At 49.6% G+C, this 14,730-nt stretch overlaps 1 protein-coding gene across 1 annotated transcript; it reads right to left on the bottom strand.

The window, feature by feature from the left end:
- Positions 1-6,079: 6,079 nt before the first annotated feature.
- On the bottom strand, positions 6,080-14,139 carry LOC105827063 (putative DBH-like monooxygenase protein 2). Its single transcript, XM_012665084.1, has 13 exons — positions 13,852-14,139; positions 12,750-12,896; positions 12,064-12,225; positions 11,732-11,815; positions 10,722-10,889; positions 10,429-10,531; positions 10,073-10,239; positions 9,657-9,748; positions 9,284-9,380; positions 9,105-9,164; positions 7,541-7,671; positions 6,625-6,739; positions 6,080-6,322 (listed from the first exon to the last, which is right to left on the bottom strand). The coding sequence occupies exons 1-13, from the start codon at positions 14,137-14,139 to the stop codon at positions 6,080-6,082; spliced, it is 1,857 nt and encodes a 618-aa protein (XP_012520538.1).
- Between the last annotated feature and the right edge of the window lie 591 nt (positions 14,140-14,730).

The following is a 14,730-nucleotide window of genomic DNA, read 5'->3' as shown; positions in this document are numbered from 1 at the left end:
CCTTTTAAAAGGTTCAGGATTTCCTAAACTTTGGGTTCCTCATCTGTGACATAAACCCACTGTGTGAGTGGGGCAAGGGGAGCTGATACAAGTAGGAAGCTCATGCTACCTGCTGTGCTTGAGTCATAAAGTCCTATGTCTCCGACTCAGGAGTCTCAGGTCTTCTGCCAGCATCTGTGAAACTGGGGCAGGCTCCCTTGTTACATGGAAGTAGGGCAAAATCTCAGACCTTTTGCCATTCTTAACAGGGTACCACCTGGGTGACAGTGAATTTGGGGGTGGGAATAGAGTTCACTTTTGGCCGTGTTAAATTTGAAATGACTTTTAGACATCTAAGACTAGATATTAAATAGATAATTAGATGTATAAACATAGAGCTCAGGGCAGGAGGATTCTGGCTGGAGATAAAGTTGGGATCTGTTAACATATAGCTAGTATTCGAGCCATGGGATTAGATTATATTAATGTGAGAGAGAATATACATAAAATTACAGCACATACACAGAATGGGACTAGAGCCCTGTGACACACCAGCATTTAAGGATCTAGGAGAAGAAGAGAGGCTGGAAAAAGAGACAGATAATGAGTGGCTTCAGGGAGGTAGAAACAAAACCAGTTGTGAGTGCTGGGTGAGTGTGGGATACCACAAGGTGAGGAACGAAGTGTTTCAAGAAGGCAGAAATAGCTGTGCCAAATCTGCTGAAATAGTGAGTATTTTATGGAATCAAAATCATTGAGAAAGAGAGGAGATGGGATCCACGTGAAATTGAAGGGGTTTGCCTTTGGAGCAGAGGTAATTTTCCCATTGCAATAGAAGAGAGAGTAACACGTAGGTTTGTATAGGTAGCTTAGTGAAATTGATGGAAGTATGATGGAGTAATTCTCATTGTTTAATTATTTATTGTTTCTGTAAAGTATATGATGAGCCCGTCAGCTGTGAATCAGGGGTGTTGTCAGGAGGTTGTCAGAAGCTGGAGAAAGAAGGTGACATAGTCATCCTGCAGAGCAGAAACATTCAAGGACCAGGGACTTACACGAGGAAGGGTGGCTGTGTTCTAAGCCAATCTGACATAAGCACACACGAGTGCTAGTTCTTTTGCAATGGTCAGCCACATGGGTGCAGCTGGGGGAAGAAAAAGCAGATAGAAAATGTGACCAGAATTGAGATACTGCTGTTTAAATATGATGGAGAGAGAGAGCGGGTCAAGCCAGGCAGAGTGTCTGTAGGGAGTTAGGTGTGGTTCTGGACCGTGGGATCCATCCTGGGAAAGGAGAGATGGGGACACACGATAAAGAGTCAGTTCAAGACACGGGAGGCTGGTGTGCTGGACGGAGCCACTCAGGATGTTGACATTTCCGAAAAGACATGAGAGGAGGGATGGAGGAAGAAACAGTTGGTTGCAGTCATCAGTGCGTGAGGAGCGTGACCTGCAGAGGCTGTCAGATGAGAGCAACAAGCAGCCACGGAGGGAAATAAAGCTCTTAATGCCAGCTTTTCAAAGGAACTGGGGTTTCAAAGAAAAAGGAGAGCAATTGGCGAGGGGAGTGGGGAGGGCATCAACCCACCTGCGGTTAGCGCAAAGAGGTGGTAGGAACTTTCAGAGAAGTAATTGAGTTTGTTGATCGCTGAAGGTGTCTGTGGAAGGTTTGAGATGGGGCAGACTGGGCTGTGCAGGGCACTGTGTGGCCCCTCCGGATGGTAAGTTGTCCCAGAGGCTTACTTTGTGGATGCTGATTTAGTGAACAGAGTTGCAAGACGAGATGGAATTGGTCCTACCGTAGGAGAGCAAGCGGCAACTTCCCGTGGCTGGAGGAGTTTCCCAGAATGACACTGGTGTTCTCCAGTGGCAAACTTCAGAAAAGTTGATTTCAGCCCAGGTAGGGGCTCACTCAAGCATCACAAGATGCTTAAAGATCTATGGGCAATTGCTTTTGCCCAAGGCCAGATGTTTTATCATGTGATAATTATAACAATAATACAAGGTACTCTAATTTTAAATTAAACTGGAGATTATATTTTTCTTCCTGATAAATTATAATTTATGATTATAGCAATTTTATGACCTTTATGAAGGCATATATTTCTAATTTCAACTTGAGAAAAATTTAGTCTTTTATTGAATTATTTAAATAGATGACTAGGCAGAGAGAAAATTGGTAATATAGATGCAGCACAAATTTGTCCCCAACATATGCCCAGATAAAAGTACGCCTGAGTAGGAAAAGACTTTAGGACCTGTGTAGCTTAAAATTTCTGCCTCTTAAAACAGTTTCCTCCACACCACATCTTTCCAACCTCATCAGCATCTGATTCAATTGTTCCTTAAAAGGTTGCTTATGGAATTTGGGGGCAGTATTAATTTTAAAAAACATTTTTCTTGGTACTGAGATAAAGTTTGGCTCCTCCAAGGTCTACTGATAAGAAAGGCTTTTCTTTCTTGGCTATTTATTTATTGAGTGATGTTTGGTAACAGCCACTTCCCTGAGCCCTCTGAATGTGCCCCTTCTCTGAGATTCCCACATATCCTCACAACCCAGCAACTAAAATTCTGACTATAGGAGATCAGGGGACACCCAGGACTCATTTTCACTGGTGTCCACTCTGGTCTGTGCCTGTGCTGTGGCTTAAATGTGTGAAGCCAGAGTGGGATTCCTGTCCCCTCCAGGAAGTAGACTAGACAAGAACACTTGAACTTCTAGTTCGATGGTCCTCGATCTTGAATGCATATTGGAAACACTTGGAGAATTTAATAACCTACAAATGCCTGGGTTTGACCTTCATCGCCAGGTGATTCTAATATGCAGGTGAGGTTGCGAGCCTCTGGGTGAGTGGAACGGGGCAGCTTTCCTGCTCAGTCTCAGCGAACTAAGTAGTAGGAGCAACTTAGACACAGAGGAGAACTCCAGCAGAAAGGGAGAGGGAAGCAAGTTGTTAGCTTCGTGAATGAGGGAGGAGAGAAAGGGAGAGAGAGAGGAAGGATAATGAGGAGAAGAGAAACAGAAGAGAAGAGAGGAGATGAAAATAGGGAGAGAGGGAGAGAAATGCAGCAAAATGCAAACAGTCTGGGTAATGGGTAAATGAAAATTCATGAAACTGTTTTACAAACTTGAAATTGTATCAAAACCTTCTTAATCCACAGGAAAGACCAGACTCACTGTGAGCATTTGCCTATGGTTTGTCTTGTTGCCATAGAAGCACAGAAAAAAGTGTTATTTGCCCTCCAAATTGAATATAGTATTTTGAGTAGGGGCAGTGGGGTGGAAAGGAGTAGAAAGAGTCACTCGGAGCCCAGGTGATGTCAGAGACCCCTCCGGGGTGAGGGATGACAGACAGGATGCTCTTGGAGGAAGTTGTCATCTTCTTGCAGTGATAATTAGGCGGTTGGGAAATCGTCCTCACAGAACATTTGAACTGGAAAGGATCTTGAAGTCAGCTAAGTCAGGTTCCCACCATCTGCGGGAATGTTTTAAAACATTTTCCCAGTGGCATTCATCTGATCCCTCTGTTCGATATGAGCACATCCCTTTTAACTATAGACATCTGTCACTCTCTATAGGTTTATGTAAATACAGTTCCTTTCTTGAGGCAGTCAGGAGAGGAAACAATATGGTGCCACCAAGAAAGGCCCAGAGGGGGACAGTGTGAGCCCAAGGAGAAGATGGATGTTGGGGGCCTCTTAGGCATCTGTCCGAAGCTTCTCAAGGGCAGAGGGGCACTTGCCCCATTCCTGTTCATTTCAGTAGTGTCTGCTCCTGACCTCGTGTCAAGCACACAGAGGGTGCTCAGTTCATATGTGTGTTTATGAGATAATAATAATGCAGAGAAAGATAACATGGAAAGAAGGAGGCTAAATAGGAACATGAGGTTGATGAAGAGGGCCAAGGAGAGCAGCTGGGCCTGGAGCCGCATTGGGCCACCACCTGGGCAGATGCAGCCAGTGGAAGGTTCTAGTTGCAGGACCTGGTGTGTCTGCCCGGCTGGCTTGAACCCGCCAGAGGAGGCCCAGGAGTAAGGCTGTAGCACAAACTGAAGGATGGCATCTGAACCCCCCAGAAGAGGTATTTTTACCTAAAAGGTTGAGGCTGAAAGAATTTGCTTGTGGAGCCCTCGAGTCATATATGTCAGGATAGAGCTGTCAGTTGGATAAAGCAAAGGGGGAGAAGTGGTTTGTTGTGGTTGTTGTAAGCTTTTATCTAGATGCACGTTTATATGTGGTTCCTCATGCTGTAGAAAGTGCAGTCACTTCTCTGTGCATACGGGGCATTGGTTCCAGGACCGCCATGGATACCAAAATCCGTGCATACTCACGTCCCACAGTTGGCCCTGAGAGACCCTCGTATACACGAAGTGAGTCCTTTGTATCTGTGGGTTTCGAATCCAGTGAATACTGTATTTTCAATCCACGTTTGGTTGAGTGAAAAAATCCACGTGTAAGTGGACCTGTGCAGTCCAAACCCATGTTATTCAAGAGTCAACTGTGTTTTGTTGACCTCAAAGAGCTGGCGGATGCTTTAGGGTTATTACCTATTTCCTAAAAGAAAAATCTCTGTTTCCCCTGAATGGCGACAAAAGACCAACAGTGAACACAGCCTGGTTTTATCACTATCCTGAACTTTGAGAAGCGTCTTTGATTTAGGACAGCACATGCTCTGCTCAGATAAGGCCAGGTGTGACGCTAATCACTGGGAAGAGTCAACACCGAGGCCCCGGGAGCCAGGTGTGAACACAGGACTCTGCAGAACCTCAGAGTGGAGTGTCCAGAATCCTCTGGGGAGTGATGGTAAACATCATAGACTCATTGCCTCCCGTGTCCCCGATGCACCGCACCAGTCCCAAGGCAGTGGTATTGCTCTGCCAGGAAGCAGGGCTGTGCTGTGGGACCTGTGCTAGGCCCCTTGAGCAGTGAGTGACATGGTGTTTGCTGAGTCCACATCCCTGCGGGCATCAAGATCCCTCTCAACACCTTGTGCTGTCCACAGTAGGGGTCCTTCCTAGGGGACACAAACAATGAGAACTTCATAGACTAGCCTGGTGACTTTAAATCCCAAAGGGAGAGGGTGCTGCTGAGTTTTGCAAGCTTAGAATAAGTACAGAAATGTCCCAGGGCAGCCACCATCACTGGCCTTTCCAGAAAACTATGGTTGCAAACTGCAGCCTGACTCCACGAACCGTCTGCATCTATCTAGTCACTGCCCTGTCCCTGTGGGCCTCCTCGGCCTGGCCTGGCTCCCAGGCTAAGGACTGCCTGTCGCCACCCAGCCCTACTTGCTCTGGGAGCTTACACCAGCCTGCCTGCCCAGTAGGCTCTTGACACCTGGTGGCCTGAGTGTTGACAAGGTGACAAAGATCATCTGACAGTAGAGACATGGGTGAGGAGAGCAAGGGACGTGCATTAAATGCTGCATTTAGGCAACCGGGTCCTCAAACGCCCTTAGGATGTCTTATACTGAGCCATTCAAGGGACTGCCCAGCTGCGTCTCCTGACTGAAGGCTCAAGGGAAAGAGATGGCAACAGGAAGCAAGTCGAGTTTTATTTATTATGATGTCTTGAGCTTTGTCCCTTATAAGCAGAACCTCTCCCTTTACTGCGAATCACCCTTCGCCCCCACCACACGTGCGGCTTGCTGCCTCTGTCTCACAGGGGGTGAGGCAAAAGTGTCAGAAGAAAAGAAAACCAAAAGTCCCTCCAGGGCTAGGAGTGGGCCGAGGAAGGTGTACAGGGCGGGTGCTCCCTCTGTGTTCTAGCCCCTTCCTCCTTGTGGCATCCTCTTAAGGGAGCTGGGGCACCAGAATTCCCAGAGAGTGGATCCCTTGCCCGCCCTCAGCCCTGGAGCCAGACTTTGTCAGAAAACACGTGGTCCCACTGGCGGTTCCAAGCCTGTGAAGGATGGTTTGCAGAGCTCGTCACGGAAGAACCCTTACAGAACACGTGCAGTGCCCAGACCTGCAGTGTCATGGCCTGGGTCACGAGAAGGGGTACAGGCAGGGGATGTTTGGGGGCCCCAAGTAGGGGGGAGTTTCTATGTTTGCTGACAAGAGGAGGCTGAGAAGAGAGGCCTGTGTGTGTATGAGGCAGAATCAGCCTCCTGTCTGCAGCCTGGCCAGGAGCCAGGAGAGGGCGCCCTGCACCAGCAAGTGGGCTGCCAGGGGCAGGCGCCGCAGGGCAGCAGAGCTGGAGCCGGAGAGGGCCACCGGTGCAGCCCTGAAGCCTGCAGGGTTCTTGTCCTGGGGCTCCACTTTGCCTCCAGAGGATTCCAAGCAGGGCCCCCGAGGGGTAGGGATGATGTCCGGAATCCAGCCTGTTGTGTTTTCCACCACCTCCTGCAGGAGAGGGAAGAAAAAGGCAAAGGTAGAAGCATCCCCCTTTCCTTTCCTGCGGCCTTCTTCGGTCATCCCCAGCCCTCACGGAGATCACAGGCTGCCTGGGAGACTCCCACCACACCCGCCACCCACCCGGAGCAGCTGCAACCCACCTCTCTGCCTCCCCAACCCTCCTTCCCTGACCTAGTGTTCCTGCCACTGTCATTCGTGTCCTCATTCTTCCCTTTTCCTGCTTTTACCCAACACCATCCCATACCCCTCCCTCCCTAACTCTAGAGGGTGATCTCTCCTGGGATGCTCACATCAATGGTCTTTATTATCACCGTCTGCCTGGCCTCCCTGCAGGCTTTCTCCGCCTTCTTAATGTTCTCTGGGGTCCACTCAACGTTGTTCATGGCCATTATGCCTTCCATGGAGCTGCCAAGGACAGTAGAATCAGGGCAGGGGGAATGGACAGTCATTTAGGGCTGACATAGAGCTTCAACAAAATGTGTATAGGGTACCCACGTTTTTGTTAGCACCAGTTCCATGTCAGCATAAACCATAAGGAATGCCTTACAGCTCAATGAGACAATCCTTATGAATTTGTCAGGAAAAGAAATATCATCAGAACTCAAGATGAGAATTTTAAAAAATGAAATAGAGGATCTTCTGACTCTTTAAGGAAGGGGTTTTTATCTGGGTGCCATGGAGTCCAAGAAGGTTGATGGAGTGACTTTAGGGAAACTGTAAATGCTCTGAAATTGCATATGAAACGGGGTGCATCTGCCCAGATGTGCATTTTTTCCTTGGAAAGCAGTTTCAGAGCTGTCATGAGAGTCTCAGAGAGGACGTTACCCTCCGATAATGAAGGGTCATCACTTGAAAGTAAACGCTGTCTTTGACTGAGTCAAGTGGTGCATGTGAAAAAGACAAAGAATGTGTACATAAGTGATCTGACTCCGAGGGATCAGTTCTTATCCGCTCCTCTGAATGACCTTGCTGATATGGGGAAAATCCCACAAAATTCCTGTCTTGTGTCAGAGCTTTGAGAGTCAGACACTGACAGGGGCAGGGGCGGCGAGGTGGGCAGGGGCTGGTCAGGCAGTCCGTGAGGAATCCTAGCTCACTAGCCTGGGAGGGGGTGGACGAGTCTCCTTTTCCTCCTTCCTCAGCCCTCCGCAAGGTCCCTCCAAGACACACACACAAGAGAGGTTCCCGTCTTCCAGGATGACTCACTCAGATGCCTCCTCCCCCAGCTCATGGGCCACGTAGATGATGTCGGGGTACCCCATGCAGCTGGAGATGTTATTTCGGGGATAGTAGAAGAGGAAGATGAGGCACATCTCATTAATGGTGCTGGGACCTCCCTGGGGAAGAGGAGAGAGACAAGGATGGAGTGACAAAGACACAAAGGCATGCAGAGAGGGGGACTAGGCAGCTAGAAAACAGTTGAGGTGGTCGTTCTATCAGCGACGCTGTTTTCCTTGTCCCTTAATGTACAGCCAGCGCACTGCTGTATCTTCTCTATCCCCAATCGTTGGACAATTAGTGATATTATTTCCAAAGAAATATCCCATATCTGCCCTGTTGACCATGTTTGCACTGCTGCTGTCCTGGTTTGGGCAAGACAATTGGCCTCCCAGCTGGCCTCAGTCACCCTCCTGTCCCAGTCGCAGTGTGACCTCTGTAATGTTGCCAATGAGTTTACATTTTGCATCTTGTCATCTTCCATTTCAGAAACATCCAGCGGCTTTCAACAGTCCGTTAAACAATAGTCAATTATCATTGAACAAATTATTTTATTCTATATAATAAATTCATTCATTCCATTTGTTTACCTGGCGAATATTCACAGAGCTACAGCATCAGGCCCTGCTGTCCTGGGAGTGTAGGTAGGACAGGCTCAGCCCTGCCTCATGGTTCTTCCTCTCATCTCCCTCATTCCCAGGGCATTTCTTCGGATAGCTTTTCCCATTCCTCAATTTCTAACCAAGCCACTGGTCTTCACGCATGCCCCATGCTTTCTTTTCACACATGGCTTTCTCAGTCTTTCTCTTCTCTGGGATTCCCCGCTCCATGTGTCTAAAGCAGGACCCACTCACATATATTACCTGTTCAGTTGCTGTTGTAGAATCTTGTTACTTTTTCTTGTGAATTTCCCTAATGCGTTATCCTCATTCCCCGCATATGACATATATCACTTTCTAACGTGTATTATAATCATTTGTAGGGCTAAATATTTTTTTCTCAACAGTATGAAGCCTCTTTGGAATCTCACAAGCACTGAACCACTCTTGACACACAAAATGGGTGGGTTCCTTGCGACCATAATGACACTAGCTGACTCTAATTGAGCCTCTACTACCAGTGAGGTAATGATCTAAGTGCTTTGTATGTGTTAACCAATTCTCACAATAATCTCAGGAGATGGAAGTGATATTAATCTTATGTGAATGAGGACACTGAGGCGCAAAGAGGTTGAATCACTCGCTTAAGGTGGGAAACCTACTAAATGTGCTGACGTTGAAGCCCAGGGAGGGAGGCCCCAGAGCCCATGCTCTCAGCCACTCTGACGTACTCCCTTTCCATGGTCTTACTGGGTCACTGACGCAGATGTCGGGGATCCTGTACCCATCCTAGGTGCGTGGGAGTGTGAGCATGAAAGGCCCCGTGTGAGTGGGTAATGGCACTGGAAGACGGAAGGGGCTTCAGTGGGATCCTCGGGTCGCTGGAAAGCCAGCAGTGGGGCTTTCTTCTGGGGCTGTGGTCCTGGTGCCCACGTGTGGATGGAGGTACTCACGAAAGTCATGGAGTCACGGTCCACTGTCTGGTAGTGACATTCCACCAGCAACTCATCTCCCTGTTTAGAATAGAACAGAAGACTGAGAGTAAGACACAGGGGAGCACGTTCTTGGCTGACGATAATAAGCTCTGATGCTGCCTCCCCCCACCCCCGCCATGCCTCCCCCAGACACTCACTGGCTTGATCACCGCTCGGGCAGGTAGATCTCGAGTCTCCTGCAGGTTGAAGTCATAGGAATCGTCTTTACAGATGGTTTGGAGTTGTGTTCCATTTCTACAGGGAAAGAAGGGGAGAAGACAGAATAAGAAGGTGAAGTAGAGAGAGTCAACCAAAGATGCAGTGCATGGGGTCATTCTGTGAGCAGGTTGTCCACAAAAATACAAAAAATCTCCTTCCACAACCTTATTCCACTCACCTCTACTCTAGGGATGGTTCTAGCTCCTCCTTAGTCTCAACCAAGCATAACTTTATGTTGCAGAATAAATAGCTGTTCCTAAAATTTATTCCCACCCACAGAAGGGAAAGCTTCAGATCAAGGTCTTCCCTTACCTGTATTGCACGGCCTGCAGAGCCCGCCCCGCCAGGTGGGTGTGGAGCAGGTAGCCATACACCTGTATGTCAGGCACAGGGACCCCGTTCATCTGGAAAGGGGAGGAGGCGCACCTGATCTGTTAGGAGCTCTCATCCTGATCTGCTTCTTGGTCTTCTGCCCTTGGTATTCAACCCCTTCCTCTTATGACTGATACCCCCTTAATTCTTATTGAGCCTCCAGCCCCTGTTCCTGCCCCACTCCCCTTGCCCTCAAAGCCCTGACTCCTTCCCTCCCTTGCATGAGTCATGTGAGTGAATTTCCTGAGCAGCAGGCTGTGATCATTCTCCACGTCTGTGGCTCAGGCTGTGTGGGCTTGTGGCTCAGACCAGATCTGTAATGGGGAGCACCGAGGTTTGTTCCCTCCCAGCTTCACCTCTTCAAACTTATCCGTCTTACACAGCCCATAGGACATGAAGGACTCAGCGCCCGGGGGTATGAAGTGGATGGGGAAAGTGAAGAAGCCCAGCTGGAGGACACCCATGTCGTATTTGCGCAGCTGAGAGCTGTAGTACATTCGAATCCCTGAGGAGTCGTATACACCTGGTGCAGAAAGGAACGGTCACAGAAGGTAGGACAGTGCATCACAATGTGGAGAGAAAGAGGCCCCAGAAAGCTGGGGTGGGGCTGTGGCCAAAAGAAGTCAGCATGCATCCTGAAGCACATTCCCAAGACCTAAGGGAACCAGCCATTTCCATTGGCTGCCCTTCCATAAACCCTCTGGATGCTCACCAGGAAGGTTGTGAAAGTTGCTATAGTGAACCTCCAGTCGGATCCACTGAGGGTCCAAGGGGGTCCCAATAGAGATGCCCACGTCATCTGGAAACTGGTAACTCTATAGTGGGGGGGAGATTTGGCAGCAAGAGGGGCTGGGAAAGAAGGTGCAAAGATTCAGGGTTCCCACCCCTGCTTTCTTGCCCTCATCCCAGCCCTCCCTGTCCCTTGGTCCTTCACCAGCCCTGCCATCCCCATTGCCTGACAACATGCACCTGCTTAGCCAGTGTTTCCCCCACCACAGGACTCACTGTGCCCCCGACAGCCCAGCCCACGATGACCTGCGAGCAGAGGGAGAAGGCAGGGTCAGCCCCATAGCAGTCGCTGATGCCAGTGGGGAGAGTGCTGGCGTTGCCGCAGGCGTACACCAGGATGTGATGCACCATCGTCTCATTGTGGTCGATCAACTTGGGCTCAAACTGGGCAGAGAAAGGAGAGCAGAGCATGGTCAAGACCTTCTGTGTTAAGTCTGTATTCTCCCCATGTCTTTTCCCCAAATAAAACTCTGCCCATTCCCCATTTCTCTGTTTCTCTTTGTCTTTCATTTCTTCTCTCTGTTTTTGTCCCCCAAGCTTTCATCGTCCCACCCATTCTGTTTGACTTTCCTCTCAGCTCCCACCCTTTAAGCCCCATCCCAGAGAGCAGAGCATGCTCATGGAAGGAGTCTAGTTGGGGCATCCCAACACTTCTGACCCTCCTGAGTAACTGCAATCAGTTCTGTGAATCTGAGCAAGGACCCACACCTTTTCGGATTCTCTTTCTAAAGAACAAATGTCTCCCACACATTTGCCACTTACTGCAAGATTGTATTTTTACTTATTTGATCAAAATTGAAATCCCTCAAATGTGAAACTGGGTGACCAAGTTTGAGTTCACTTCAGCCAGACTTGGCTGAGCACCTGACGGCCCTTGGCTGTACCCTATCCCTGCCTTACTTCCTCCTGGGCTGAGAGAGCACAATTCTGGGGCCAGCATGGGGCTTCTGTTTTGCTCCTTGAAAACACTTATTGAACCTTCATCAACACATCTGTTGCACTGTGGGGCTTAAATAAAACAGTGCTGGGAGTTATAGTTCTGGGCTCAGGAGTTTATGTAACTACCACATCCACCAAGCCTGCCTGGGTCCCCGTTTTCCCAGCCACTTCCCTACAGCTTCCCCTCAACAGTTTTTCAGACACCGTCTTTTGGAGTTGACTGTGCCCACTGCTCTGCTCTAGCGCCTCCCCCTGCCTCGTCAATGCCCCCCTTTGGTTCGCTGTACCTTGTAGATGTGATGCTTCTTGCTAACGATGGGGAGAGGGAGAAACGTGCAGGCGTAGGTGGTGTCATCCTCTGGAATGAGGAACTGGGGAGCGTGCACAGACGCTGAGCAGGGTGGGAGTGAGGTTCCCAAAGAAACTGGGGAAGGGCTGGGCCAGGAAAGGGGATTCACATTAGGGTCAGATTGGCAGTCCTCGGGGCACCAAGGGGAGTCCAAGTAACCTCCATCCAAGGAATGTGCTGAATATGGGGTGCAAGAGGAGGGCTCTGGATTGAGTGGAGAGATGGGAAGGGAGCTGGAGGTGGCCGGGTGGGGTGGAGGGGACTTATTACATCAGTGATCTCCAAGTCATGGATGATGGTGTCCTCGGGGACGTCCAGATCATCAGGGTGGACAACTTGTAGCAGGAAGATGGACTTGACAAAGGTACGGTCCCCATCCAACTTCAGAGTGTCATTCAGGCCGTAGGCGGCCAGCACCCTCACGGTGTCGCCCTGGGGGTGTCATGAGCATTGAGGGGCAGCACCACACACATACCTGCACCTGAGGACCCGCACAAGCCACTCGCTCATGTCTACACAGTGGAATGGAAGGAGCTTCAGCCTGGGAGTGAGAACTAGTCAGGTTCTATTTCTGCCTCTGAGGCTAACTTGCTGGTAATGTTGAGCAAGTCACATCCCCTCTTGCGTTCCCTCCCTATGCCTGCCTCCACGTGCGTGAAATGAAAGGATTGAGCTAAACTTTGAAATCCTAGCACTCCAAAGTTCAACGAACTTGGGTAGGGTTCTTTGAGAGAGAGAAACCCTGGGGAAGGTGGGGTGGGCTCTGGATCAGTGGGCAGTCACCCTGCAGGGGGCTTGTGGGTTTCTAGGAGTGGCACGGTTGGGGCAGCACCTGGGAAGGCTGAGAGGGACAGAAGTCCCGGGGACTGTGACTCGCTGCCTGACTGGGGGTGATGATACCTCCCAGAAGGAGTCGCTGCTTGTGATGAAATGCTTTTCACCTCTCCCTGTTTTACCGTGATGTCCTGGTCATGGGGGTCGCAGGAGCGGAAGGGCCTGGAAAAGCGCATGGTGGTGTAGACAGCATCTTCGGTCAGCCCGTGCAGCTCAGCATCCTGGCTCCCGTCCTCCTTCAGGGTGTCTTCGTCCACCAGGTGCTGGTCCTGGGGTCCAGTGCAGATCATGGAGTAAGAACCAGGAGCCCAAAATGTCATGCTTTGGGGTAGCAGGCATCCCATTAGCTCCCCCAGGGTACCAGAGTAGCAGAACCCAGGTCTTCTCTACTATGTAGTTTCCTCCTAGGGCAGGGCAGAGTATCAAGGGGTGGATTCTTGAGGAAGACAGATGGACCATGTCTGATGGAGTTTTGCCCCCTGACTTCACTTTACTTCTCCCACTTCAAATCTCATCCCCATAAATCCTAATATTCCTGCATTCCTAAAGCTTGAAATCTTATGTATTCTCAGAACAGTCTATGCTATTCATCCTCTCTCATGTGGCTCTTAACATATGTTGCCCTATGCTGTTAACTGACACTTCCCTATGTAAGCTCAGTTTGGAGAGTGATTAAGGGTTCAGAATGGGCGAGATTGAGAGATGGGTGAGCTACTACTTCTGCATCTATAAAATGGGGATAATTACCTCACAGTGAAGCTATGAAGTTTAAAATGCAAAGAATTCAGAACAATGCCTGTCTAATCAAAAGTGTATAATAATTTTGAGCTATTGTTGTTGCTGCAGCTGCTATTGTTATTAGATTATTTCATGTTGTGGTCTATCTGATTGAGCTTAAAGGAAATTGAGGACAGAGACTGTCTCAAACAGCTTTGAATTTTCCCCAGTGACTTGCATTTAGTGGGCTATTAGCAGGTAAGTGGTGCAAGACTATCTCTCACAACCTAACGGTTTCATTCTCTTAGCAGCCTTGGAGATATGCCATCTGGAAGACCTCAATTGCAAACTCTACTATGGACCATTTTTGGAGAGCCATCAGCATTCAGCTAGAGTCCTGGGAATGTGCTTGGATATCTTTGGAAAGTGTGGATCCTTCCTGGACAAGAAGCCATCTTCAACCTGACAAAGACTCATCCTTGGAACACAGTCACCCCTCAGACTTACCGAGAAATAGACATTGCCATCGGGCAAGACTCCTCCAACAACCAGATCACTTCCCACTCTGGTGTAGCGATGTGTGACACCCAAGCCCACCCAGCCAGCTGTCTGGACCTGGAGCTCAAAAGTGATGACTTCAGCCTTAAGGTCAAAGTCCCAGCGCAGGAAAATGATGTTGGAAGGATCTAGGAATCTGGAATAACGCAGGCGAGATGTGGGACTGAGGCAGTTGCCCGGGGAGGGGGCTTCCAGAGCCAGAAGCAGGAAAAGCCTGAAGAGAAGGGCACAGGCCATGTCTCCTGGGGCCTGGAGCATCTGCCCTGCAGATGGACACCCAAGAGCCCTGGATTTATATGTCCCTCCACCTGTGCCAGGCACCATGCCATGGAGGAGGGACAGGCTGGGGTGATTCTGATCTGATTATCCTCTGGGCTCTCAGTGGTGCCCCTTACATAACTCTGGAGGTGAGAGGTGCCCAGAGAGGGTGCAGAGGCAGTTGCTCTCACTCTGGAGCAGGTACCTGGCATGACATTCTCAGGAGTGAATGTTCAGACTTTCCACTCCAACCCTACGCTAGTGTGCTGCCAATGGGGGCCCTGCAGAATCAGGAAGGCTTAGTTTTCTCCCTTCCTCTTCTCTCTCTGTCTTTCTCTCTGCCCCCTTACCTCCTCCCATCTTCCCATCCCTAATCTGTGATGTTCTTACTGAACATGTTGCCTCTGGCATATGCCCCACCCCAGTTTTTATGGGCACTTTCCATTTTGTCTCTGTGTTGAACCAAGGTGCCGGCAGGGGGTGGGGCCACGGGGAGACGGAGCCTTTCAGCTTCCCGGTACAGCCAGAAAGGAGGGCGGTTGTTGGGAGGGGTTTGGGGGGAGGTTGTGA

Source organism: Propithecus coquereli, unplaced genomic scaffold (assembly GCF_000956105.1).
Source record: "Propithecus coquereli isolate 6110/MARCELLA unplaced genomic scaffold, Pcoq_1.0 Scaffold96, whole genome shotgun sequence".
Lineage (NCBI taxonomy): Eukaryota > Metazoa > Chordata > Mammalia > Primates > Indriidae > Propithecus > Propithecus coquereli.
The sequence above is the reverse complement of the archived record's forward strand: the minus strand, read 5'-3'. Positions and strand labels throughout refer to the sequence as shown.

Bases quoted from the DNA above. Each gene is read 5' to 3' on its own strand.
- LOC105827063 (XM_012665084.1), bottom strand. From the start codon at position 14,139: ATGGCCTGTGCCCTTCTCTTCAGGCTTTTCCTGCTTCTGGCTCTGGAA. The intron at 12,897-13,851 runs GTAAGTCTGAGG...ACTGGACCCCAG, and splicing joins ATGGCAATGTCTATTTCTCG to GACCAGCACCTGGTGGACGA. The intron at 11,816-12,063 runs GTAATAAGTCCC...CACGCTCCCCAG, and splicing joins ATGACTTGGAGATCACTGAT to TTCCTCATTCCAGAGGATGA.